At 47.3% G+C, this 25,567-nt stretch overlaps 1 protein-coding gene across 2 annotated transcripts in view; it reads right to left on the bottom strand.

Annotated features, from left to right (window-relative positions):
- Window positions 1-25,567, bottom strand: part of VAV3 (vav guanine nucleotide exchange factor 3) — a 170,352-nt gene that overhangs the window by 36,659 nt on the left and 108,126 nt on the right. For both annotated transcript variants that reach the window (XM_079761402.1, XM_079761401.1), the window contains exon 20: window positions 454-590. In XM_079761402.1, coding sequence (XP_079617528.1) covers window positions 454-590 — 137 coding nt within the window. The remainder of the gene's footprint in view (window positions 1-453; window positions 591-25,567) is intronic.

Here is a 25,567-nt window from a genome sequence, read left to right on the forward strand (position 1 = left end):
CGTGCTCCCGTCCGCTGAGCGGAAGGACAGGCGATGGCGTCTGAGAAGGAGGAGGCAGCAGCACCGCGTGGTACGAAGAGGCCGCGGCCTCCAGGCCCGCGTGTAAGGGGGTGGAAGTCATCGTTCCGCCCTAACAAGTGAGAAGCCGAGCAGACGGGAAAATCAGCCCCCTCCCTGGACCCTCAGAGGGAGGACACGGCACAAGCTGGGCCCCGAGACGGGAGGCAGCGGGGCGAGGACACGGCGTCACGGCCACAGACAGGGACTGACCGGGACCCTCCGCAGACCCAGCGGCAGGAAGCCGGAGCCGGAGCCTCACCTTGGGGTGTGGCCGGCGTGTGCCACGTTCACTGCCACGGCAGCATCGGTCGCAGTGAGGAAGGTTAGTGAGAACCCGTTTCCCCCCGCGGTGACCGGCCCCTCCTCACGTCCACGGGCGCCCTGAGACCGTACCTGCCAGAACAGGCTGTGCGCGTCGCCCCGCAGAAGCTCCACCGTGTCCCCGGCCTGGATGTGGAGCGGGGGCCCCTCGTGGGGCGCGGGGGGTGGCGTCCCGGTGTAGCTCCTGATGACCTGCATCTTCGGCAAACCTGCAAAGAAGCAGCACAGCGTTGGAGATGGAGGAGAGGAGACCTCGGAAAGTCCAAGGTGCTTTTTAACAAAACCCAGAGCCATCACCCACAGGAGAAAGGTCTCCGAGCCCGGCGTCTGCGTAAACACCTGCAGCCCCCACCGTGGCATGCGCCCCAACCTTCTCACAACCTGAGATGCTGACGCAGGAAGACCCGTACGCCCGCCCCATCCCCTCCACACTTCCCCTCGCCCTCGCCATCGGCCGCTCTGTGGGTGAGAAAATGTTTCTCTTTCAGCTGATGCCTGCTTCATGAAGAACACATCAGGTCCAGTTTAATGGGAAAGAACCATTTTTTCATCCACTCGATCCTCTCTGCTATCACCTTCCTCCCGGCTCCCCGTCTGCATGCAGCGCGGTGCCCGCGTAAGGCTCGCGTCCTAAGGTTAACTTTGTAATCCAAAAGCAAAGCGGTGATGGATGTGCCGGAGCCACACTTGAGACATTGACGTGGAGAAATTCTTCAGCCTCAAATGCAGGCTGGCAAAGCAGAGCCAGGGCAGGGGACGTGTCGAAGCCAATAGCGTCAACAAAGACTAGGAAGCCAGCTGCCTCCTGGTCTCTGTTTCTTGAATGTGCGAGGAAGGTCTCCGTGCAGCGGTTCACTGCTGAGAGCTTCCACCGCACAAGGACCTAATGGCACCAACAATGTCACCGCACAGCCACCTTCTCGTTTGGCGGTGAAACTGCTGCCCCTGCACAAGACCATGAGCACGTGGCTGTGCAACCTTCGTGGACTTAAGCCACTGCTAACGACACTCCAAAACTTTAAAATATAGATAGATGATAGATAGATAGACAGATAGATAGATTTCAGAGAGGAAGGGAGAGGGAGAGAGAGATAGAAACAAATGATGAGAGAGAATCATTGATTGGCTGCCTCCTGTATGCCCCACACTGGGGATGGAGCCCACGACCAGGGCAAGTGCTCTGACCGGGAATCGAACCAATGACCTCTTGGTTCATAGGCTGATGCTCAACCATGGAGCCACGCCGGCCGGGCAACACTTCAGAACTTTTCATTCTAATGCTGGGCTGTGGTAAAACTGTCACCAGCAGAAAAGGCTGCACTGACTACAGAAAGGAAGATGACTGACATTGAGTTGCCGATGGCCAAGTTACCTAGAAAAGACCCCACATCCCCATGGAATGTTCCAGCAAACATTTAACGAAGTCTTCCAAACTCCCTTCCCAACAGCCAGCCCGCAGGGGAGAAAGCAGGTCTTCGCCAAGACCTTCTCAGCCATCCGATCGGGGGACAGAGGGCCGAGACCTTCTCATCCATCCGATCAGGGAGACAGAGGGCCGAGAAGCAGGCGCCCTTCAGCCCAGTTCAGCTGCCGGAGCTGCTGGGACACGTTCGCATTGCCACACCCGCCCACCCAGGGCCTCAGGTGCCTCAGGACCGGGGGCGGGGGAGGGGGGGCTGAAATCCCACGTCCTTCTTGGCACACTGCCCCGCCAGATGTTCGAGGTGGCGCCCCTTACACCGACAGCAGACTCTGTCTTGCCCAAAAACAACAGTCAACAGCTCTTCTCCGCGGAGTGTGATCCGACCTGCACCCTGCAAATGCCCAAAGAGCTTCCTCCACACTTCTGTTCGGCTGCCCTGCTCCTTTAGCATGCGCTCCCCATCTCTTCGCAAGCTATATAGGTGCCTAGTCCCTATGTCGTGTGCCAGAAACTCACATAATATGCCACCTGTAATTGACAAATTAAAAAGTTAAAAATAAGTATATAAATTCTATAACAGTGTCCTCCTATTTAAAACCCTTCCTACTCCGCTTAGAATGAAATCTGAACTCCTGGCCACAGCCTCCAAAACCATCTGTTTTATAGCCCCGTAACTCTCCATCTCCCCTTGCTCCAAGCTCAGAGTCGCTCACTGTCTTTCGTCATTCTGACTTCTCTGTCGTCGCTTAAACGACAGAGAAGTCAGAGTGCCCTGAGCTGGGGCTGGGGGGGTGGGGGTGGGGGCGGGTGGCAGCCAAGACAGTCTGTGTTATGACCTTCACCTTGTAATTCCTATAGTTTTTTGCTTCCCCCTGGCCTCCCCACCCTTCCTTTTCTATATATTAGTACTGCATAAATTTGCGTGTTAACCATTTACTATTTTCATGACGAAATGTAGCTTTCAGTAATAAAAATACTCAGGTTTTACTGGACAGCCACCACGTCATCATTAGTTCTGACTTGCTTTCACACGGTTTGTATTTATTTGTGCTTCTACCTATAACTATCGATAGGCTCCATGTAACTGAAATTTTGCGGGAAATAAAATCATTTGTAATGTGCAAAATGGCGAATATTTTTCTCAGAAGCCCTTAAGAATGGCTCTCTTACTAATCCACACTCATCCTGAACAGCCTTTACATGAGGTGAGCTGCATCAATTATGGGGCAAGAGCACGCTTGATTCCATACACTCCATGGCCGAGTCGGTGAAAAAAATACCCTAAATGCCAGCAGGAGAGTAGCTGATGTTTTTACGGACAGTCTGCTCCAGGCCCCTTACCGCCGCGCTCTCCGCTCTCTCTTCCCTTGACCTCCCCTCCCGCGATGCACCTGCAGCAGCTGAGAGCCTCCGGCGCCCCGGCTCATTGATCTGTGCGGGGGAGTGAGGCGTCGCTCTGGGTACCCCCGGCCGAAGCTCCGGGGAGGCCACGCCCTCGGCCCATCGGGTTGATGTGCTGGTTTTCTGAGAAGCCAGGGAGCCAGCCCTGGGTCAGAGCACCAGGACCAAGGTGTCTCCATAGAAACACATGTAAACCAAACACCCTCGTCACCGTTCCCTGGAACATTCTTCCAGAATAAACTTCCGCACAGGACCCAGGGGACGGCGAAGAGCCGCCTCCTCTTGACAAATGGCGCTAACACAACTGATGGAGAACGTCCAACCCGCCGTCCGCATGCACCTCCACGAGCCCCTTTCCGAGCCCGCGGACCCAGCCTCAGTGTCCCAGGTGAGGCCGAGTCCCTCCCCTGCTGTTTACCTTGTTCCTTTTCCTCCTTAAGGTTTTTCTGAAATAAAAAGTAACTCAAGCGGAAACCGGTTTGGCTCAGTGGATAGAGCGTCGGCCTGCGGACTGGAAGGTCCCAGGTTCGATTCCGGTCAAGGGCATGTACCTTGGTTGCGGGCACATCCCCAGTAGGGGATGTGCAGGAGGCAGCTGGTCGATGTTTCTCTCTCATCGACGTTTCTAGCTCTCTATCCCTCTCCCTTCCTCCCTGTAAAAATCAATAAAAAATATATATATATATATAAAAAAAAGTAACTCAAGTCAGATAGGACCGGTCAGTTCCAATCTTACGGATTCGATGTGGGCAGAGCGAGTGTATTAATGTATCCATTTGAAATCAAGCGAGTGATAATGATTGCTCAACTCTGGCCTGTTTCACAGGAGGACGCCAGCTGCGTATCTCCTTTCTAACGCGGTAAAATGTTTGTTTCCACCCCCGCCACGGCGGATCCACAACCATCAAACCCCCCTGAGATCACACAGAAGCGGAAGTTCGTGTCCCGCTCAGGAAGTCCTTCTCATGCGGTACCGGGGAGAGGAGCCACCCGGAGGTGTGGATGGCTTTGAGATGATACTGTTCTGGCCACGAAAGCCGGTGTACGCGTCGGGGAGGAGCAGCGACTCTATCAAAGAAGGCTCGTCGGGTAATTTAGTCAAACATTTTATTTCTGTGTGAAACAATCCGGGTCCGGTTGTTTATAGCTAGCTATAAGCAAAAACCAGCTAGATAACAGGTGTTCTTCCCAGCACCACGCTGTCACCCAGTGAGAACAGAATCCTGGGTTGAGCAGGAAAAATAAGGGAAGGTTATGGGAACCTGATTGTTCAGATCTTCATACTTAACGGAATCCGACTCTTTCCCAAGGAAGCTGGGAAGAAGCAGGTCCCAGATCTTCCAGGGAGAATGAGCGCTTTATAAGTAACAACAGACCCTACGGACTCCAAAAGTAAGGTCAGAGATTTTGTTTCAAAAATCTGTCCACAGCCCCGGGGTTATCATACTGGGAGCATGTATACCTCCTCCTTCCTGTCCACTAACTGGGAATGCTAAAAGAAAAATAAGGTATTAGCTTATTAAGCTACTGTCCTCTATAATTTTTCAATTTAAAATACTTGAAATTCATGCAGAATATTGACTTTAGGAATGGTAATCATTTTTTGCTCTTCAAAAACATCTTAACTATTTTTTCCTCCATCTCCTATCAATTAAAAAAAAATGTTACCACTCTTCCTGGTCTTTTTTATCTTTCTGTTCTTACTTCCTTAAGTCTATAGCCTAAGCCTTATTCTCTCCCCAAACTTTCTGTTTCCTATCTTTTATTCCTACAAAAACGTCTTTCATAACCTTAAGTATAAAAATTATGCTACGGTTTCAACATGTTTAGATTTAGCATCAAACGCTATTTAAATGGTTAGACATACCGTTGCTTCTAATTATCTGGAAAATAATAAAATGAAATGGAGCCTACATCCCACGGGTATAATAAAAAATATGAAAGTAACGATTATTGAAATGTAAACTGCTGACTACAAAGAAAAGTATAAATGTTAAAATAATAAGAAACTGTGCCAAGAAGACACGAAACATCCGGAAGAGAGGGACCCTGGTAAAAACAGGACTACGCGTGGAAAAGGCGCCCCGAGCCTGACCTTGGTTCTGCCTCACCTCCCAAAACACTGTGACACTGACCACGGTTCACACGCCATCACGGATCACAAAACACCTGCGGGCCACGCGTCATAAGCTAACACGGCACTGGATCCCAAAACCAGGCGCTGACTCCTCACTAACTTCACACACCGTGAAAGACGGCCGGCCGGAAAGGCCCAGCCCTGGGCTCCCGGACAGAGTCTGATCACTTCAGTGGCGTGTTTCTTGCTCGTTAGTTACGACAGAGCCCCCCAGGAAAAGGAACAGAACCTCTCCTGCGGCGCCAGGGCTCGCCCGTCATTGCACCGTGATGCGTGCCGTCGTGGATCAGAGAAGTTCACAGCTGTTGTCTGTGGTTGCTTTTTTTTAATGTTTTTATTGATTTTAGAGAGAGAGGAAGGGAGAGGGGGACAGAGAGAGAAACATGGATGTGAGACAGAAACACGGATCGGCTGCCTCCTGCAGGCACCCCCCAACTGGGAATCCAGCCCGAAACCTGGGCATGTGCCCTGACCAGATTTGAACCGGCGACCTTTCAGTGCAAGAGATGACCCTCAACCGACGGAGCCACACCGGCCAGGGCTGCTGTTGACTGTTTTTAAAGTATAAAGACAATTTCCTATGCTTTAACCCCATAGGTGCCAAAACAATTCTTTCCATATACATGCAGTGAGTACCCAATACTAACGAGACCCCAGCAGAAAGGTCTGATTAAGTCGAAGCATGACAAAAAGCAGGCGTCATTCTCGGGGAGAAGCACACCTCACATAAACCCCACTTGGTCCTTGGCTGCGGGGAGCAGCATCCATTAGTCTCTCCGTCCCATAAATCCAATCCGCCCTGGCTGCGCCTGGCTCCCGTCTGCCTTGGAGCTACGCCTCTTCTGAAAACCCCGGCTGCAGGGCTTCGCTCTCAGGGTTCAACAACAGGAAGGAGATCTTACTTTGCCCTTCAAAGCTGCAGGGAATCATTCATGGCAGGAAAGTTATTTTTTTATTTTCTGTAAATTTTTTTTTTGCCTCTTTATAGAAAAAATATTTTTTAGCCATTACGAAAAATCGCAACATAAATGTTCTCTTTCTTTTGAGCAGAAACTGCCTAAACCATTCATCTTGGTTTTATTAACCCCAAGCACAGGGCTCAGCGCGTGATAAAACCCTGGCAATGACGCGTGATTTAATTTTCAAGGGGAAGTTTGACTATGAGAGCTGAGTGTTCATTTTAACACAAATGTAGGCGATAAAACCAAATTAACGCTTTTCCTATTATCTCCCAGGATTTAACCATGTATGGCATTTGTTCTTAAAACCGCTTTGGTTTCACCGCTCAGACACCTAAGCTGTGGCAGTAACTTCTGCCGTTCAGCCACCGAGTTGCATCGCGCATCCCCGGCCCTGGTGAGCACAAGCTGAACACGCCGGCGTCCACCTGAGCGGCTCATGCAGCACGTTTCTCCTCGATTCTAAGATCTCTCCCGGGACCCGTTCATCCAACAAATAAATCAGAAGCCCCTTCTCCAGCGAACGCTAGGGGGTGTCCCGAAAAATGGATACACACACTCGGAATAGTTATAAAGGCAGTGTTCATTAAAGCACATTTTATTTTCACAATGGAGCTATCAGCTGTTAAAGTGTATATACCTTTCGGGGTGACACCCTGTATATATCAAGCTTTCCATTGTCTTCCAAATTGCTTTTTTCTCTTTGTCCCCTCAAGAGAAAGATCCTTACAGAATATATCTCTGTTTTTGTCAAATGTCACCAAGACCAAATATAATGATTTTGCACAAAACTGCGACAGTAAGTTTGAAAATGTCTTGAAAGGTTGTTAAGTACTTTCCTACAAGTGTAATACTTTGTGGAGTCCACGGATACTTAACCTTTTTCACTCGGATGTCGAGTGTGACTCAACACGGTTAGCATCAGTAGCAGCTCTTTTTATACTCATTGAATGTATCAATAATTTGAAATATAAAAAAATCCAAATAAATAAGTTTGTATGAAAAGAAACTCCAGTTTTTTATTCTATTGCTGCGCTTTGTAAAATCTGGGGTATTTAAAAAATTAAATCCCGAGTAGAATAAAGGAATCGAGAAAAAAGCGAGTGCAAAGGGTTAAAACGGATTCATCTACAGGTTGGGTGGTTGTTTCATTGGGTCGTGAGATACGAGAGGCAATCGGGATGCAACGACGAGTACGAGATGAGGAAGACGCCTTCCCTTAAAGAGCTGAGCATCGGCAGGGACAGAGAGGCAGGGACAGAGAGGAACAGCCCTCTCGCCCAGGGTGACGTTGCTGTGACAGTGACAGACAGGTGGCTAGGAAAGTGCTCAGCATTAGCACCTACACCAGGGAGCTCAGAAGACTTCATGGGAAATGGACGCTAAAGTTCAGTAGGCATCGGCCAGGCAGAGGAGGGTGCATCAACCTCCCCACAGTCAGCGGCACAAAGCTTTGTGCTTGAATGACCTCCTCCAGCAGGTTCTGCAGGTCAGCCCGCTGCGCCCCGACAGGTGGGTTCGGACACGGACAATAGAGTGACTCACGCGTTGGGCCACAAAACTAAGCTAATTCGACAAGGCAGTGGGCACAGGGGGGAGCGGATGACCACAGAGGGTCTCCAAGGCCCGGTGAGAGAACCAGATCTCGGGATGCGATGTTGTAGAAATGGAGCCTCTCCCAGAGGTGCCAAGGCCCAAGGGGTGGCTGAAATGGAGCCGGGGCAGAGGTCACTGCAGGTGCAAAGGTCAATGCCAGAGACGTGAGGAGGCTCAGGTTTCACAAATGGATGGTTCCATTGTATCTAAAGGTTCTTTGTCTAAGAAAATACTACTTTGAAGGGTTTTCAACGACCATAAAAAGAGGCGTATCCTGCATTTACCAAGACGGCCGTGAGAATCGCAGAATAAGCAGTGTTTGCGGTGAATGTAAGCTGGCAAAGACAACTTGTTTTCACTGAAACATGCCGTTGCCACTTTGAATTTCATTCCCATCTCCATCGCGGGACGGTGTCGGGATTTGCTGACTGAAATGCAATGAATGGCAGTGAAGGACTGACCTGTTGGTGAACGGAGTCCCACTGACAGAGAGCTTGCCCCAGCAAGTTCTTGTCCCCTCTCCTCTCGCCACCTGGCAGGGTCCCTCTATGATGCCCTCAGCGACGGTCCCCAGAGAGGGGGACATGAGTCAGTGTCACCCCACCTACAGGCCTGACCTCCAGCCTCAGCCTCTGCTACCGCACGTTTCTCAGGGAAGACGGTCATGTCTATGTCTCAAGGAATTAAAGGAAGACGTCAGCTTAGGAAACCAAACCATCTGATGAAGGTTAGGTCGACATGGTACGAAGGTGACATCCATGAGCAAATTCCACATCTATCAGGCCATGGCGGAAAAGTAAGAATCCTTTTTTTTACCCCTGAGCAGAATTTCAAATTTCCTGGGCTATGTTTTCTTTCTTTCCCCTTTCTGGCGATCACGGGTAATAATACTAGTAAGTTTTAGACACAAGAACTTAATTCTTCTTGACGTTTCTGTCCTGAGACCTGCCCTTGGTGCCTTTCTCTCATCCACCGCGTGGCTCTTCCTCTGGGCACCGCGGCGCTGACAGTGAACTCCCCTCTCCAGGGGCCACACGTGGCGCGGGCTTTTTTGCTGGGCTGAGTTGCGTAACTGTCATTTCATCTTAATTATGACGAGTGGGAAGGCGTTTGGAAGATGCAGCTCCCTTGGCTTGGAAACAAGGGAACTAGGAAAGAAACGAACTCGTGTGCCAATTCTCCTAGACAGCCATGTCTCTCCTCACAGAGACACAGGAACGCACGGGACCCGTGGCCTGACGCTTCCCTCTGACCCCGAAACTCACTCTGCATCTATCCCCCCCGACCCCCCAGGAGACACACCCTCCACTCGGGCTGCAAAGCCACCCTGGGAGGTCGTTTGTTTGTTAGTACTTTGGCTTTTAGCTTCTGTACCTTCGTCTTTTCCTAAGGCATCCTTGTATTCCTGCATTTATTAATTTTTTTTAATATTGCAAATGGCCCAGCTGGCATGGCTCAGTGGTGGAGTGTCAACCTATGAACCAGGAGGTCACAGGTCAATTCCCAGTCAGGGCACATGCCCGGGTTGCGGGCTCGATCTCCAGTGTGGGGCGTGCAGGAGGCAGCCGATCAATGATTCTCATCATTGATGTTTCTCTCTCTCTCTCTCTCTCTCTCTCTCTCTCTCTCTCCCTCTCCCTTCCTCTCTGAAATCAATAAAAAAAAATGTATTTTTTAAAATCTTGCAAATGTTTCCTTTGTGCTTAGAATGGAAGTGGTCAACAACACAGTGTGTGCTTAAAATCTAGCAGAGAAAAGGAAATTATATACAGGCAATTATTATAAAGCATCCTGAGTGTTATGGTACCAACGTTGCAAGAACTATGGGAGCATGAGGCAAGAAGAATCTTGTCAAGGGTGCAGGGGAGGGAGCCTCAATGGGAGAAAGCCCTGGTACGGAGCAAGCTTGGCCACAGGACTCCCGTCTGTGTAATGATGTGGGCGAGATTGTTTTTCTATAAGAAATGGGACTTTAAAACGTGCTCTCATTAAAATTATAAAAATTTATGGAATTTTAAATAACCATGAAAAGTTAATTTACACAACATAATTAGGATGATCCTTCAAACATTCATTCCAGTCGTTGATGGTATGAAAAACATTGGAAACAATCGAAATGCACAGCAATAGTGAATTGGTAAATTAAATCGAGGGTACTGCCTTCTAACGGCACAGTGAGCTGAAACTTAAAAATAATGTTACAGAAGACGGCTTAACAACGCAGAATCATATTCAAACATGTTGTGACGGGGGAAGCAGGTTACAAAGCAGTGGTGTACACAAGAAAACCGAATCTGTGAAGACACCCGCCCCCATGTTACCAGGAGTTCTGTTAAGGTGTGCAAAATTAGAAAAATGTTTGGCTTCTCTAAATTTTATACAGTTAACATCTGTTTCTTTTATCTAGTTTTCAGTGAACGTATTTTTGTTCTTGTTGTTCAAACCCTTCAATGATACCCTGGTTTTTCTGCAAAATTCAGTCCAAAACTCCTTGTCCTGACCATAAACACAGGCACGGCGCAACAGTCGCCTACCGTGACATTCCGGTCACAGGTCACCGGCCACCAGCGCTGCCCCTCGTCAACCTGCACCTGCATGTGACTTAGAATGAGCACCCTTGGCAGGCAGGTGGCACATGCCCGGGTTGCAGGCTCAGGGGCATGCAGGAGGCAGCCAATCAATGATTCTCTCTCCTCACTGATGTTTCTCTCTCTCTCTCCCTCTCTGAAATCAATAAAAAATGCATTAAAAAAAAAAAAAGGCCGTCTCTCCTCCCTCTGGGAAGACACTTTTCCGTGCCAGGCCCTGAGGGGTGCTGGCTGGGGGCCTTCCCCGGCACTGCACACAGCTGAGGGACTGTGACCTTCCCCCTGGTCCACTGTGCTCCCACGGCCCTCTGAATGACTCTTACAGAAATGACTGCACTGGACATAAACCGGATGTCGTTATTTTGTTTCCTCCCCCCTCAAATGCAATCTTCACAGGCCAAGGACCATGAATCATGTGACTGTCACAGTTCCTAGGGGGTCTGGTCCCCAACAGTCTCTCGGTAAATGCCTGGTGGGTACTTGGAAGGCCGTATCAATGTTCATCATCAAAGAACAGAGATTAAAAAGATAATCTTATAAACATCTTTTCAAAATGTAGTTCTTGACTAACTGCTGGTACCGATCGAGTGGCCTGTTAGGGCCGTGTGCTGTGTACAGGTACCGACTGCCAAGTCCCCCGAGGCCCTGACGACTGCAGTTCTCGTCCGGATCTGCCTCACTCTGGGGCTCAGAAATCACCAACTTCCCCACGCATCTGCCAAGAAGAGGCAAGTTGGCAGCCTCCAGACAGGCTGCGAGAAGTGTTTTCCCTCCTAAATGAACAGTAATTGTTTCGATTTTCAAGTCATTATGTGCCCATAAGCAAAGAATTAAACAGCTCGGAAAGCAAGGGAAATTTAAATTCATAATCTGACTAACTGCCCCCACGGCGTAGCCCTGAAATTTTAAAACCAGAGCCCAGTATTTGAAGTGATTGTGTCATTTTCTTAAAAAATGTGCTGCTGTTTTCAGCACTGAGCCCCCTCAGCAAAATGAGGCTGCCTGCGAATTAATATACCCACATGCATCTAGTCCCCTTCCTCCAGTTATATTTTGCCCTGCCGGTGTGGCTCAGGGGTTGAGCGTCGACCTATGAACCAAGAGGTCACCAGTTCAATTCTCAATCAGGACACATGCCTGGGATACAGGCTCGATCCCAGGTGGCGGGCGTGCAGGAGACAACCGATCAATGATGTTTCTCTCTCATCAATGTTTCTACCTCTCTATCCCTCTCCTTCCCCCTCTCTCTAAAAATCAATAAAGCATTTTTAAAGTATATTTTAAAATATGACAAATTGTTTTTAAAAAAAGTTATAGTTAAGGCTGAGACATTAGAGTTGCTCAAAAAACATGCACGGAAAAATACCATCTCAATTTTTATTCTCTGCGATTTGGATTTTTCCTTAAAGAATTCCGATAGGGTGATAAAAAGGAACCAGAGAGATGCGGTCACGGGGCACCAGCTACCACTGAGCACGCCCAGAGCCCAGGAGCGGCTGCTCCTCGATGATCCATGGTTTGGGGACCCAACAGTCATCTTTCCTACTCCACTCCAAGCACCGAGAGCTGAAGGGATTTTATTCAGGGCCACCGGTGTTAACGTTTCTTATGCCCCACATCCACCAGACTGACAGGTTCTGTGATGAGGTTCTGGCAGGAACATTTACCAAGAGATGAAAGCTCCGAGTCCAGCCTGCGCTGCAGAGAGAAGGGCTAACAGGAGGGTTATCGGCGCCCCTAACGGGTAGGAAAGAGCAGAGCGGCATGTGAGCCAGGGGCCAAGGAAGGAAGCTGGAAGTTTCTAACTCATCCGACTCCCAGCGAAAATGCTGGCAGGGAGGCGCGCGCTCGGAACCGGGCAGACGCCAATCAGCTGCAGGGACCCCCTCAGAGTGAGACCCCCCCCCCAGAACGTACAGCAGTGACTGCACACAGCTGCCCAGGCTGCGAAGGCTGCTGGGTCTTCCCGAAGCTTCCCCGGGGTTCCCACTTCTTGCTCTCTATGAACCTAATCATGTTTGATACGTGCTGGGAGTTCATCTTTTCAAGATACCTGCGGTAGCCACTGTGTAAACGAGTGGTTTTCAACCTTCTTCAACTCACGGTGCACACAAATTACTGAAATTCCGCGGCACACCAAAAAAATATATTTTTTGCTGATCTGACCAAAACAATAGGTATGATTTGATTCATTCACGCGGGATGGCTATTGTGTTGGCTGTTGTCATTTTTTTACTTGGCCATCTAAGGGAAAAGAGGTCGGGGCCCCTGACTAAATAGTCAGGTATCGCATGTTTTAAACATTCTTGCGGCTGAGAATCGCTGCTTTAAACTATTGATTAAGCCAATGAATGCATTTATCACTGATATGTGTCACTGTAGTGCATCTGGTCAGTGGGGACTCGTTGGAAACCTCTGGGGAGGTGGTAATGACCAATGCCAAGTTTATTCAATAGCTTAAAATATACTTCCCGTGTGTGACTACTCAAATGGAATTTTAACATAGTACATTTTACATGGTTGAACAGCATTGTGTAAATTTGGCTTATAAAAAAACCTTAATAATAAGAAAGTTAAGAAATACATTGTGCTAATTCAAGTATTTCTGTCAGAAAAAAACAACAACACTCTCAATAAAATAAATGTGCCTAATATTCCATTGGAAGGGCTCTGAAAATACCTCTAGGTCTTTGGGGACCTCTCTCTAAGCTTGAACTTTCTCTAGAGTTTTGAACTCTAGATTTGGATTGAAAAAAATAGTAAAAATCAAAACCAAAACCATGACTGTATAAGCTCTTTCAGCAAACATATTAAAGTTAGAAAGTGACAGAATTACATGCAATATGATTCAAGGCAATTGCCCAAAAAAGTGTTTCTAAAAAAAAGTGTTTCCAAAAAATTGTTTCAGAAAAATGCCAATGTGCAAAGTGAAGAGTGTGCTAGTATTTTCTGCGGCTGAAAACTTGATTGCCTTGCCTTCTTGTCCCAGCAAATTCCCTTCCAGAATCCGAGCAAATACTGATGCTCCGATTCAGCTCTTATGGATCCTAAATGAATCTCCGATTGTTTCGATTTAGCTCTGAACAGCTGATATGAGACACAAATGACTTTCTCTTAAAGATTCTTGCCAAATGTATCAGGGTATCACCTTCTAAACATGTCTGTGTTCTATGTTGCTGTGAGTTGAGACTCTTTTATTCATTGTTCTTGAAGTCTGGGAAAAAATTAACAAAACTGGTGTAGACTCACCAATATTTACAGATGGTGATTTTCATTGTTTGGATACACTCATCTGAAAAGTAAGCATATAATAAAAAAAAAAAAAAAAGGACTGCTAGCCTCAATAACAACCCATTTTCTTAATTTCCAAAGTATAAAAACAAATGTACATGGCTTGCTTGCTTTCACTCCTAAACTGCTGGGCCGAAACCGCGCCGGCTGCCTCCTGCAGTGTAAGTGGTTTCAGAAGCGCTGGGCTGAGCCCAGCTGTGCCCGGCTTCTCCCCTGCGGCTGCTGAGCCACCCGCCCGCTCACTGTCAGCATCTTTAAACATTTATCCGTGGCCTTTTCAATGCTGTAATTATCTCTGTGGAGGACACTCTTCTTCCATTGTCTCAGGATAACTGAAAATATTTCACTTTGCAAAGCAACACTAGCTTGCCCTGGCTGGTGTGGCTCAGTGGTTGGGCGTCGACCTATGAACCAGGAGGTCACGGTTCAGTTCCTAGTCAGGGCGCATGCCCGGGTGCGGCTCCATCCCCGGTGGGGGTGTGCAGGAGGCAGCCGCTCAGTGTTGTGCTCTCACATCGATTCTCTCTCTCCTTTCCTCTCTCCCTGAGATCAGTAAATAAAATTTTTTTAAAAAAATAGAAATAAGTAATGCTAGCTAAAACTAGTCTAGCGCTTACCATGTGCCGGGCTCTGTTCTGAGAGCTTCCTGTATATTAACTCATTTAAGCCTCACAACAATCCTCTCCAGTGAATCTATGATGACCCGCATTTTCCAGGGGAGGAAGTTAGGGCTCAGAGGGGCTAGGAGACTGGTGCCAAGTCACAGCGCTGGTAAACAGTGGAGCCCGGATCGAGATCCAAGGCAGCCGAGCTCTGGAATCCGCGCACCATTAATTTTCATAAAAGCATTACAAGCCAGACCTGTGGGAGCCGGCCGCGTGCACGGACCACAGCATCGCCGTGGGCCCCGGGCGTCTGGAGCCCGGGCCCGGCCTCTGCGGGTCCCGGCTCGCCTCCCGCACCCGCCCAGATCCCCAATCCTGATGCTGGTGGCGATGACAACAGTGAGCGTCTCTTAAGGGCACACACGGAGCCAGACACTGGGCCGATGCTCTCCAAATGCACTCTCCCCGTTCAGCCTCACACGGCACTTCTGGAAGGTGGGTACTGAGTGAACCCCTCCCAGGCGAGGACAGGGGAGGCACGGGCTGAGCAGCTCCCAGGGGCTGCATCGTGGAGGGGCAGAGCTCAGCACTGAGCTGGCAACGCCAACCACTCAGCCTCACTTCTTTGAGTTTAAAAGCAATCTCGGTGTGGCTGCTCCTTTCTATCCTTAGTTCTAAGAGTTCCTTCAGATGCTTCTCCGGGTCGATTGCTCCATGATTTAGCTGCAACTTTGTGTGGCGATGGGAGGAGGTGAACACTCGGCCAACGGGACCAGAAGTAGCACAGCCTAAAGCCTTAATTCCTTGTCCGGTCTTCCCGCCCGCACTCTGCACTAAGAGCAGGCCTGCTCCGGGCCTCAATGCAGGACAGACAAGCCAACGAGGCCTCCCGAGCTGCCTGGGAAACTGCCTGCAATTCTGACGCCAAACGGTGTAGCCAGGGTTATTAAAGGGGCACTCCCGTCCTGAGGCCGCAGACCCTTGGCTGGCGATAGTTTTTGCTACGACTGCACACACAGACGGGACCAGCAGGGAAGCACGAGATGGGAAAACATAATCGACGTGTACGAATTATTTCAGGTGCCACAGCCGTGCCCAAACCCCTTCCTCCACAAACCCTCACGGAGGCATCAGGGGGAGGCCGTGTGGACAAGGAGTGAACAGGCAGCATGGCTCCCATTAGCTGGGTCATTTCCTGACGGCTGGCCATGACGGTCTCACCTAATCCTATTAAGATCAAACGAAGACGCGCTAATGAGCGGCCCAGTGAGCTTCCTTCCCTGCTGACCTGCAGTGACCCGGGGCGGCAGGTCCTCCAGGGGCCACTGACCTGCCTGTGACTCCCCCTCGCAGGTGGGGGAGGGGTGCCCTTCGGAAAAGCCCTTCCCGGGCTGTCCGGTCACCTCCCGGGTCACCCTCTGCTCCAGGACCCGGACTTTCGTGCAATTACAAAGCTACCCGTTGCCCGGGAGCCCGGCATGCAGGTCAGAAGCCTCCTTCCTCGGGAATTAGTGATTCAGCCTGCTTCTTCCTGTGCCCTCGGCCAGGAGCAGCTCCCTAGAGCCGGCCCCGCTCACGCCCTCCTCCCCCGAGCCTCTGGCTCCATGCACATCTGAGGTCACCCTGGTCCCAACAGGAAGCTCTGTGTAAAGTGCACTCGTTTAGTGAGCGTGCCCCGCCCACCGCCCCCCCCCCCCCTAAGGCCCCCAGATTAAAGACCTTGTGCTTGCGTTGGTTAAATTTTTACATTTTTGTTAAGATTTTTATGAAACTGTGGTTAAAAGCTCAGCTTCGGTGTTTATAACTTATGTGAACTCGGTTCCTGCCTTAAACTCTCTGGGCAGCAATCTCATCTGTGAAGTGGGTATAATATCTACCTCACAGGTCTTCTCACTAGGACTTAAAAAAAGGATTCATCCTAGTCCATGAGTATCATGAATATCTCCCTAGTATTCACCCATGGTTGCTTCAACATGCCAACGAATGTATGAAGTCATCTATAAGAATTGGACGTTGTGGCATATGCATGTGAAATGCACAGCGTAAGAGATAAGGGAACCAACTTCTCCCTTATTACAGTGAGAGGAGAGACTTACAGCAAGGTCCCGGAATTGAAGCTTGTGCAAAATGGAAAGAGGACAAGTGACCATTCTAGAAAAATTTGCTCTCAAAGGAATGTAGGTGGCTCAGTAGGAGTTCCCAAGGCTTCATATTAGCTTCATGTTTTTCAGTGAAACCTACAACTGGGGTGGTTGCACATGAAGCTAGCCGTGTCTTGTTGCAGGAGCACCTGGAACAGTTAGTTCCCAAGCTACTCATCACCCTGTGTTCATTCCAACTCTCTCCTACTCTTTTGCAATCAGGGGGTGGGGCTCAGGGATTTTGAGGGAGTCAGTGCTGACTCTGCAGAGAACAGCCCCAGGGGAGAAAGTCAAGAGCTGATAAGAAGGTCAAGAAGATCACAGGGAACAGAGGAAGGCGAGTTGGGTCAGTGTTATTTAAACTTGAAGACAGAAAAAGTCTCGCTTGCACTTTAGTTCTCCTTCACCTTACAAAACCCCCCTTCTAGTCTACTGGGCTCAACCTCTTCTTTCCGGACTATTTGACCTAAAAAGGAACTGAGCCTGGCTCTGTGTCCTTATGATTTCTTCTTTAAATATATATTTTTATTGATTTCAGAGAGGTAGGTAGAGGGAGAGAGAGACTGAAACATCAATGAGAGAGAATCCTTGATCGGCTGCCTCCCGCATGCCCCACACTGGGGATGGAGCCCGCAACCCATGCCTGTGCCCTGACTGGGAATCGAACCGTGACCTCCCGGTTCACAGGTCGACCCACTCAACCACTGAGCCACACTGGCCGGGCCGATCTCATTTTGCTTTGTGTTTTACTTCTAATATTCTTTATGGGGTACACAAAGAGCCCCCACTACTGTTGCTGGTCACCTATCTTCTGTGATTTTCCAAAACCTCACAGCTGCATCTTCCACCGTGACCTTAAAATGATTTGTTCTTTTGGCCTTGAACAATGCTTCTAACGGGGGACCACAGAACTGGACAAAAAAGGGTGTGTCTTCTCATAGGGATAAGTAAGAAATCAACACGTTTTCCAAAGTGCCTGCAAATTTCACCAGGGATTCACCCCTCTCTGTGATGCTTGGCAGCCAACAGATCAAGGAGACAGGAGCCACCTCTTCTTGCACATCCATTTCTTTTCTATTTATGACCGTTTCCGTTGGTACATCTGTTTTCTCTCGTGTGGTTTGTATTAGTCCTTCCTTTTTTCTTTAGATTGTCATTGCTCTCATCTACTGGCTAAGTGCCATGTTATTCATTCATTTTTCTTATTTGTAAATAATTTTTTAAATTAGGAAACAGGGGAAAAAAAAAAAGATGTAAAGACTCAGTTACCAAAAAAAATGCAGTAAAATTGCCAGTAAATGGTGGTGATGAAATAACGATATGGCTGACCTAAAATTTCATCCAAACAACTAATCCACCACATAATTCTAACTCTGAGAGGCTGAGATTTATGAAAATAATGAAGAGTCCACAAGTTGGCACTTATGTTTATCTTGTTACACTAATTTGTATGTCATTGACGAGGTGGAGTTTTCTATCTTGATTAGAGCATTAGTTCATTTATGATCACTGTAATCTTATGATAAAGGTCAGGCGATCCATTTCTACCTCCATTTTATAGGGGAGAAAACGGAGGCTATTAACTTGCCCAAAGATTTACGCAGAAGCCTGGATTGAAACCCATGCTTTCAAACTTGAAGCCCATTCTTTCTACCTGACAGATACGCGTTTCTGTCCATGCCTGGTGCTGGCCAGTCACCCTGTACCAAGCACGTCACTGTATGTTATGACCACACAGGCAGGCAGTAGCTGACCTGGGTATCTAGTTGTCTCTGGTTCAGGCACTAATCTCAACGAATACATTTGCTGCAATATAGCATGCCTGGGCATTCTCAGAGCTTGTTAAATTTACATAACATTATCCCAAATCAAATAACAGCCAAATTAAAACCTTTTCAGATGAAGAGAAAAAAAATAGGAAAATGGGGGAGTTTTTTGCCTTTCAGAAATGTTATTGATAAAAATTGGCAAGAGACACGAAGTATGTTTGTTCTTGTGCTTCGATGATGATTAATGAACTCTTTTTTGGAGGCAAGATCTGCACTTGGCATTAATATCATCAACTTTTCTCATCCCAGTAGCTTCTCTTTAGGTGGGAAAAGCAGTTACATAAGGCAGTGATTAATGAGATGCCCCAAATGTTGATTTAGTCCCAGATAGAGATCTTTTTTCTCTCTCAAATCTAGCTGCTCCACCAGAATTAATTTTAGGTCACACTACAAATATGAGTAAAGTGCCAATTCAAGTTGAAAATACATCATATGCTCAATGTGCGTCCATATGCTTTTCCCCAATTTCTTCCTGTTTTGCTAGGGAAAAAACATCCTTGAACAGTCAGATTCCAAGAAGGTGTTGCCATTTCATTTTTTTCAAAACCATTGGCCAGATTCTTTTCTTGGATGCTGCTTGAATTTAAAATGGAAGATACATAACTTGTAAAATATGGGATGCCCAACGCATAGCATTACAGGTTTTAAATGGCAAGTTACTTCCTCTGGGAGTTCAAAGCTATAATATTAGCAATATAATAGCAGGTGGCGGTGGAGAAACCTATGAATATTTTCATTCTTCATCCTTCTCATCCTAACCATGTGCTCTAAACAGACTAGAAGAGAATTCTCAGGCTCAAGAAGGAACGTTCTGCCCTGAGTTGAAGGGATCACGAGACTCCTTGGGGCCATTTAAAGTCACAGGAAGCTCCGACAAAACTGCTGGTATCTGGACATCGGAAGGCACGTTCCCTGGACAGATCACCAGGAGCAATGCGACAGGCAGGACACCAAAGCCGTTATTCTACCTGTTTGCAACTGGCTTCCCCAAGAAAGACTATATATTAAACACCTAAATTTTATTTATTTATTTCAGAGAGAGTTAGGGAGGGGGGGAGAAAGATAAAAACATCGATGTGAGAGAAACATCGATTGGCCGCCTGCTGCACGCCCCCGACTGGGAATGGAGCCCACAACCCAGGCATGTTTCCTGACCTGGAATCGAACCGGCAACCTTCTGGTGCATAGGACGTGGGTCGACGCTCAATCAACTGAGCCTCACCGCCAGACCGGCTGGGCGAACACCTAATGTTTTTCATGGCAACATATAAAGCTTCCTAGATTAAAGCTGTAAAACACAGAATTTCCACACTGATTTGGAAATGAGGACATACCTATACAGCATCTTTTAAATAAAGTAGAAGTTAAAATTTTCTTATTTTGATTTTTTAAAATTGTTAAAACTATAGATCTTTTAAAATAAGAGGTCTAGTCTCGGCTCCAAGAGTAGTTGCATAAATTAAGATGAGAAGAGATTGGTAAAATTAAGGATGATGTATATTTGCAAGAGAAAAGAGAGCAATGGAGATAGTTGGAACTCAAATGAATAGTCACAAAATATTTCCTCCTCCTACCTTCCCAAAGGCCTGGGAGAAGTAATCTTAGTTTGTCATAATTTACAAACAGAAAGGCCTGAAAATCTCAACATTAAATGTTTGTATTTGTTTAAAACAGTATTCCCTTACTATCTCTACAGAACATACATTGTGACATATTTTATACAAGATAACTTACGATCTGAGCCAAATATGTATGCAATAAAGCACAAAATAAAAAGTGTGCATGGAGTAGAGTGGTTAAACAACATATAAGAAGGTAAATTTACACTTTGTAGAATGTTGTACTACAGTGGTCGGCAAACTCATTAGTCAACAGAGCCAAATATCAACAGTACAAACATTGGAATTTCTTTTGAGAGCCAAATTTTTTAAACTTAAACTTCTTCTAACACCACTTCTTCAAAATAGACTCGCCCAGGCCGTGATATTTTGTGGAAGAGCCACACTCAAGGGGCCAAAGAGCCGCATGTGGCTTGCGAGCCGCAGTTTGCCGACCACTGTTGTACTATAAATCCTTAAAAATGCTTTGATGTCCATGTTGCAACTGCTCACAGAACTTTAACCTACTACTTAAATAAAAATAAGTTAGACAGCATGGGTCAATATGCTACATAAATTAAGCAATAAGACTAGGAGTCAGTAGTTAACAAAATTCAGAAGGGGAGAACTTTCTAAGCATAAAAGCAGGGAGGGAAAGACCATATATAACATACCAGTGGATGTGACCACATGCAAATTTAAAACTTTATATAGAAACAAGTCATTAACCTGAAGTCTTTTTCAACAAATATAAGGTTGACATCATATAGAACCACTAAATCCTGAACAGGAAAAAATGGGAAAGGGATAAACAGAAAATTTACCCAATAATAAAATAGTCATCTGTATCTCTAGAAATCAGGTTCATTTTATGTTATGAACTTCTATGACACCACATGAACAGTAATATACTTCACTTATGGAATGACTTGAAGTACAGAGAATTATACTGTCTTGGTAAGCATCAAGTAAGACAGTCTCATGCATCAATAATGGCGGGGATGTAATTCAATGTAATATTTCTAAAAGGCGATGTGGCAACATATATATCTAGAATCACGGAATTCATGTGTAGACCCAGAAATTACACTTCTGTGATCCCATTTTATATAATAATAACTAGCCATCTGAGCAAGGATATTCATGTCTAGAAATCCCTCAAAGTGGTATTCAGAATGATGAAAATTAGAAAGACTACCGTCCAACAATAAAGGATGCTGAAACGGATCCATTTTGTGTGGAAGACTTGAAGGCACCTTCGCAGGGTGGCTCAGATGACCTCTGCGGCCGACCTGGCTGACCTTGTCCTTCCGCTGGTTCAGAGGCACCCTCTGCTCATGAGCACAAAGTAGAATTTTTTTTCTTTTTCTCTTTTTAAATGTATTTCTATTTATTTCAGCGAGGAAGGGAGAGGGAAAGACAGAAACATCAATGATGAGAAAGAATCATTGGTTGGCTGCCTCCTGCATGCCCCCTACTGGGGATAGAGCCTACAACCTGGGCATATGCCCTTGACCGGAATCAAACCTGGGACCCTTCAGTCCACAGGCTCATGCTCTATCCACTGAGCCATACCGGCTAGGGCTCAAATTTCTTGATGTGAATGAATAAAGATCTTAGCGTGGCTGCCCCTCAATTCTCATCCGACATAGCCCTCCCTCTCAAACCAGGGCCTTGCTGGCTGCTTCCGCTGCCTGGCACCGTTGTCTCCACTCACATCCTGCGGATCCCCTACTCACACCCGGGTTTCAGTGCAGACGCCACTTCCGGATGTCACTGAACTGAAGGCCGTGCCCTCTGAAGCAGAGCCCCGTATGTTTTCCCTGCTCTGAGCTGACCTCAGCTCCATGTCCCTGCGCGCTGTGCAAGGAAAACACATCTTTCTCCTTGTAAACTTAACGCGCAGCCTGCAGACTGTCAAATGGTTGAGTGAACAACTGAATCAACAAATATGCTCATGAGACAACATTAAGTGATACAGCAGATACCACACTGAAAATACAAAGGTTTTATAAACACGTGCCTACACATACACACACACACACACACACAGTACTAGGGGGGAAATGTGCAACAAAATAAAAGGGTTAAGGTGATTACATCAGTGAGCTGATTACAGGTAATTTGTCCAGAAATCTTTTCTAGACTTCCTTACAGAGTCTGAATTTTTTTTTTTTTTAGAATAAATTTTTCAAAATTCTAACTTATCACTAAAGTTATTTTTTTAAAAAGAAATACGTGCTGTCCTACCTTTAAACTCAGAAAAAAAATAGTAAAAAAATGATATTTTTAAAGTTTATGAAATATCATAAATGACATGGAAAACACTTTGACGACAATTAACTACTGTGTTTCTATTGCCACTCCTCCAGTTTTCCAAAAGAAACCTTCCAAAGTAATCAGGAAGCCGGTTTCCAGAACGGCACGAGAACTGAAAAGTATACATTCATTCCGACAGTTAGCTCCCTAACACGGCTCTTTTTACTCAGCGGCGCCGGAGCTCAATGCTGAGACTGCCAGGAGTCATTCCTCCCAGCTCAAGCCCGTCCAGCAGAGCGCGTTCCGCTGGCTGTCACCACCCAGCGTGTCTCTGGGCCCGTGTCTACAGTTGCTTGTTTCAAACCGCTAATTAGCTGCCTCATCTTCTGCTGGGGAATCTCCTGGTGCTCAGTTTTCACCGTCCAAATTAATTGAAATGCTGTAGCAATTTCAGATGAACATTTTCAAAATTAAGAATGCATAAAATAAAATCGCCCATAAATCTGCTTCATATCATCAGCCACTAGTGAACCCGCCCAAACAGACCAGACTCACTGCTGTTCGCGCTGTGCTATACAGACAAGCTTCAGGAGATAAGCCTTCCTCTGTCCACAGCTTGGGCACTAGAAGGGGACCCAGAAGACCTCTAGAACAACGCGGTCCAGGGAGCCAAACACACGATGAAGTCCCGGTGCCAGCCAGGTGCTGTGTGACCTTGGGTAAGTCACCTAACCTCTCAGAGCTTTGGTTCTCACAACTGAAAAATAGCAGTGTCCCCTCTTAAGTTTGTAGCAGACAGACCCCAAGATAAACCCCAGCAATCTCTGCCTCCTGGTATTCAGAGCTTGTTTAATCCCCTCCCCTGAATGTGAGCGGGACCTGTGACTTGCCTCTTGTTCAACAGAAAGGTGATGGGATGTCATTCCATGAGTGTGTTGTAAAGATGTTCAGTTCCATCTGGCTAGGAGACTGTCACCTTCCTGGCTGGCACACTTTGATGAAGAAGTAGCCAGGCTGGGCAGGCCCATGTGGCTGAGAACTGAAGACCGCCCCGGGCCAACAGCGAGCTGGAACAGAGGTCCTCAGTTCCACAACCCAAAGGAGCCGAATCCTGCCCACAAGCATTTGCATGAGTTGCAAAGTGAATCCTTCCCCAGTTGAGCCTTCGGGTGAGACACAGCCCTGGCTAACACCTTCAGTGAGGTCTTGTGAGAAACTCAGAAGCAGGGCACCCAGCTATACAACGTCCAGATTTCTGACCCACAGAAACTGGGAGATAATAAGTATGTGCTGTCTCAAGCTGCTAAATTTACAGTAACTTGTTACACAGTAATAGAAAATGAATACAGAAGTGTGTACAAAGTAGTAATAAAACCGTCACTCAATGTGGCTAACTAAACCTTGTTGCTAAATGCTCTATTATAAACTCATTTAACCTTCACAATGCTGAGAGGAGGTATGTCTGCTACTACTACCCGCATTTCAGAGATGATAGAGCAAGAGATTATACATCTGGGAAGTGGAGGGGCAGGACACAAACCCCAATCCCCCCACTACAGAGCCCTCGGCGACCCCACTGCACAGGGCGGCCTCTGAGGTTAAAAGGGTTCCCTATCCGTGCAAGTACCTAACACAGACAAGAAATCCGAGAGAGCGTCCCTTCTCTCCCTCTCCTCGTTACTCCTTTCTGCCACAGAGGCAGGTCGTGGCTTCAACTTTATGCCTCAAGGGCTGCCTTCTCTGGTTCGCCTACATTCCCGCCCTGACACTTCCAGCAAGGGGGAGGGGAGCACCTTTCTCCCCATTTCCTTCCACCAAACATGCTGTCGGCTCCTGTTCCCTCAATTCTCTAATGGGATGGACGATCTACACCAGCATGTGAGTGGGAAACAGTGGGATGTGTCACCTCCTCCTACAAACACAGTGCCTGCCACAGCCAACGGACTCCAATGGGTCCTTGAGGTCCAATGACGGGGTTCCGGGAGCGATGGCGAAGCGAGGAACTGCGTTTGCCTGGTGCCCCTGCGTGTTACCGCTGAGCAGGGATGCCCTTCGGTGGGATTCTGCAGCTTCCCTTTCAGGTCCCACCCTCCAGACTTTCCTCTTTTGCCGCCAGAAAGCAATCAAGCAGAAGAGCCTGCAAATGGGACACGTTAGGGGCGCCCAGCTGACCCAGAAGTGGGTTCTGTGTAAAACACTGCCGATGTCTTACTCGATCATCGCATGACGGAGACTGTTTCCCACCGAAGGCATCCCTGTGCCCGCCGGGAAAGGCTGGCTGGGCCGGCGCGGGCACACCTGCCGGGCTGCAGAAATATGACCCTTTGCGAACTCAGAATGAGACTTGAGAGGGAGAAATCGATCCTCCCCAAACCAAAAAATATGTGAGCGAGGGACCGGGATGTACCTTTCAGAAACCGGTCATCGGGGCAGAGAATTAGAAAGGAGGCCCGGGAAACAACCACAGGAGGGTCAAGTGCCTCCATGCAGAACTCGCCTTGCTGTCCGCAGTGAACAGGAGCCTGAGAGCAACTCCCTAGTTCAGAAGCCACAGCCGCTCCCCGGGGCCCCGCACAGCGTGGTTTCATTTCTCTGCAAGGAGAATCACTGGGTTCTACTGTCCCGGTTTTTTCAAGTTCATTCTTTTTTTTTTTTTCTTAAGTGCATTTTTTATTGATTTCAGAGAGGAAGGGAGAGGGAGAGAAATATCAATGATGAGAGTAAATCATCCATCTGCTGCCTCCTGCACGCCCCCTACTGGGGATTGAGCACAACACAGGCATCTGCCCTGACTAGGAATCAAACCGTGACCTCTTGGTTCATAGGTCAACGCTCAACCACTGAGCCATGCCGGCCAGGCCAAGTTCATTCTTTCAGTATGCTCCCAATATTTATATTAAGATTGACATGTGGTGAGAAATTAGTTTTAGAGGTGGCAGAAAAGACAAAATGACTGATTAATATGGAAATAGTGTAACCTATGGATATGTTATTGCTAATTTATTGTAGACAAAAGCTCATTTATTATAAAGCCTTCAGGAATACACATCTGTTTCCTTAAAAAAGAGAAAAAAAGGATGAAATATATTTTTAGATCAGTGGTTTTTAAAATCCCAGGTTGGTATTTTTTCTCTGCAATGTTTTCTTTGGGAACTGAAAATATGAAATTTCTCTATTGCACAAGTTGCCGGTATGTTTAAGAGAACATCTAAAAGAAATCAACGCTTCCATCTAGATTTGAAATGAGTTTTTCAATCCTTTGAAATTAAAACATTAAGGAAAATTATAATCCGATACAATAAACCAGCATGGCAAGTTTTATTTCTATCCATGAGGACATACATAGACCACCCAGCTTA

Source organism: Cnephaeus nilssonii (genome assembly GCF_951640355.1).
Source record: "Cnephaeus nilssonii genome assembly, chromosome: 21".
Lineage (NCBI taxonomy): Eukaryota > Metazoa > Chordata > Mammalia > Chiroptera > Vespertilionidae > Cnephaeus > Cnephaeus nilssonii.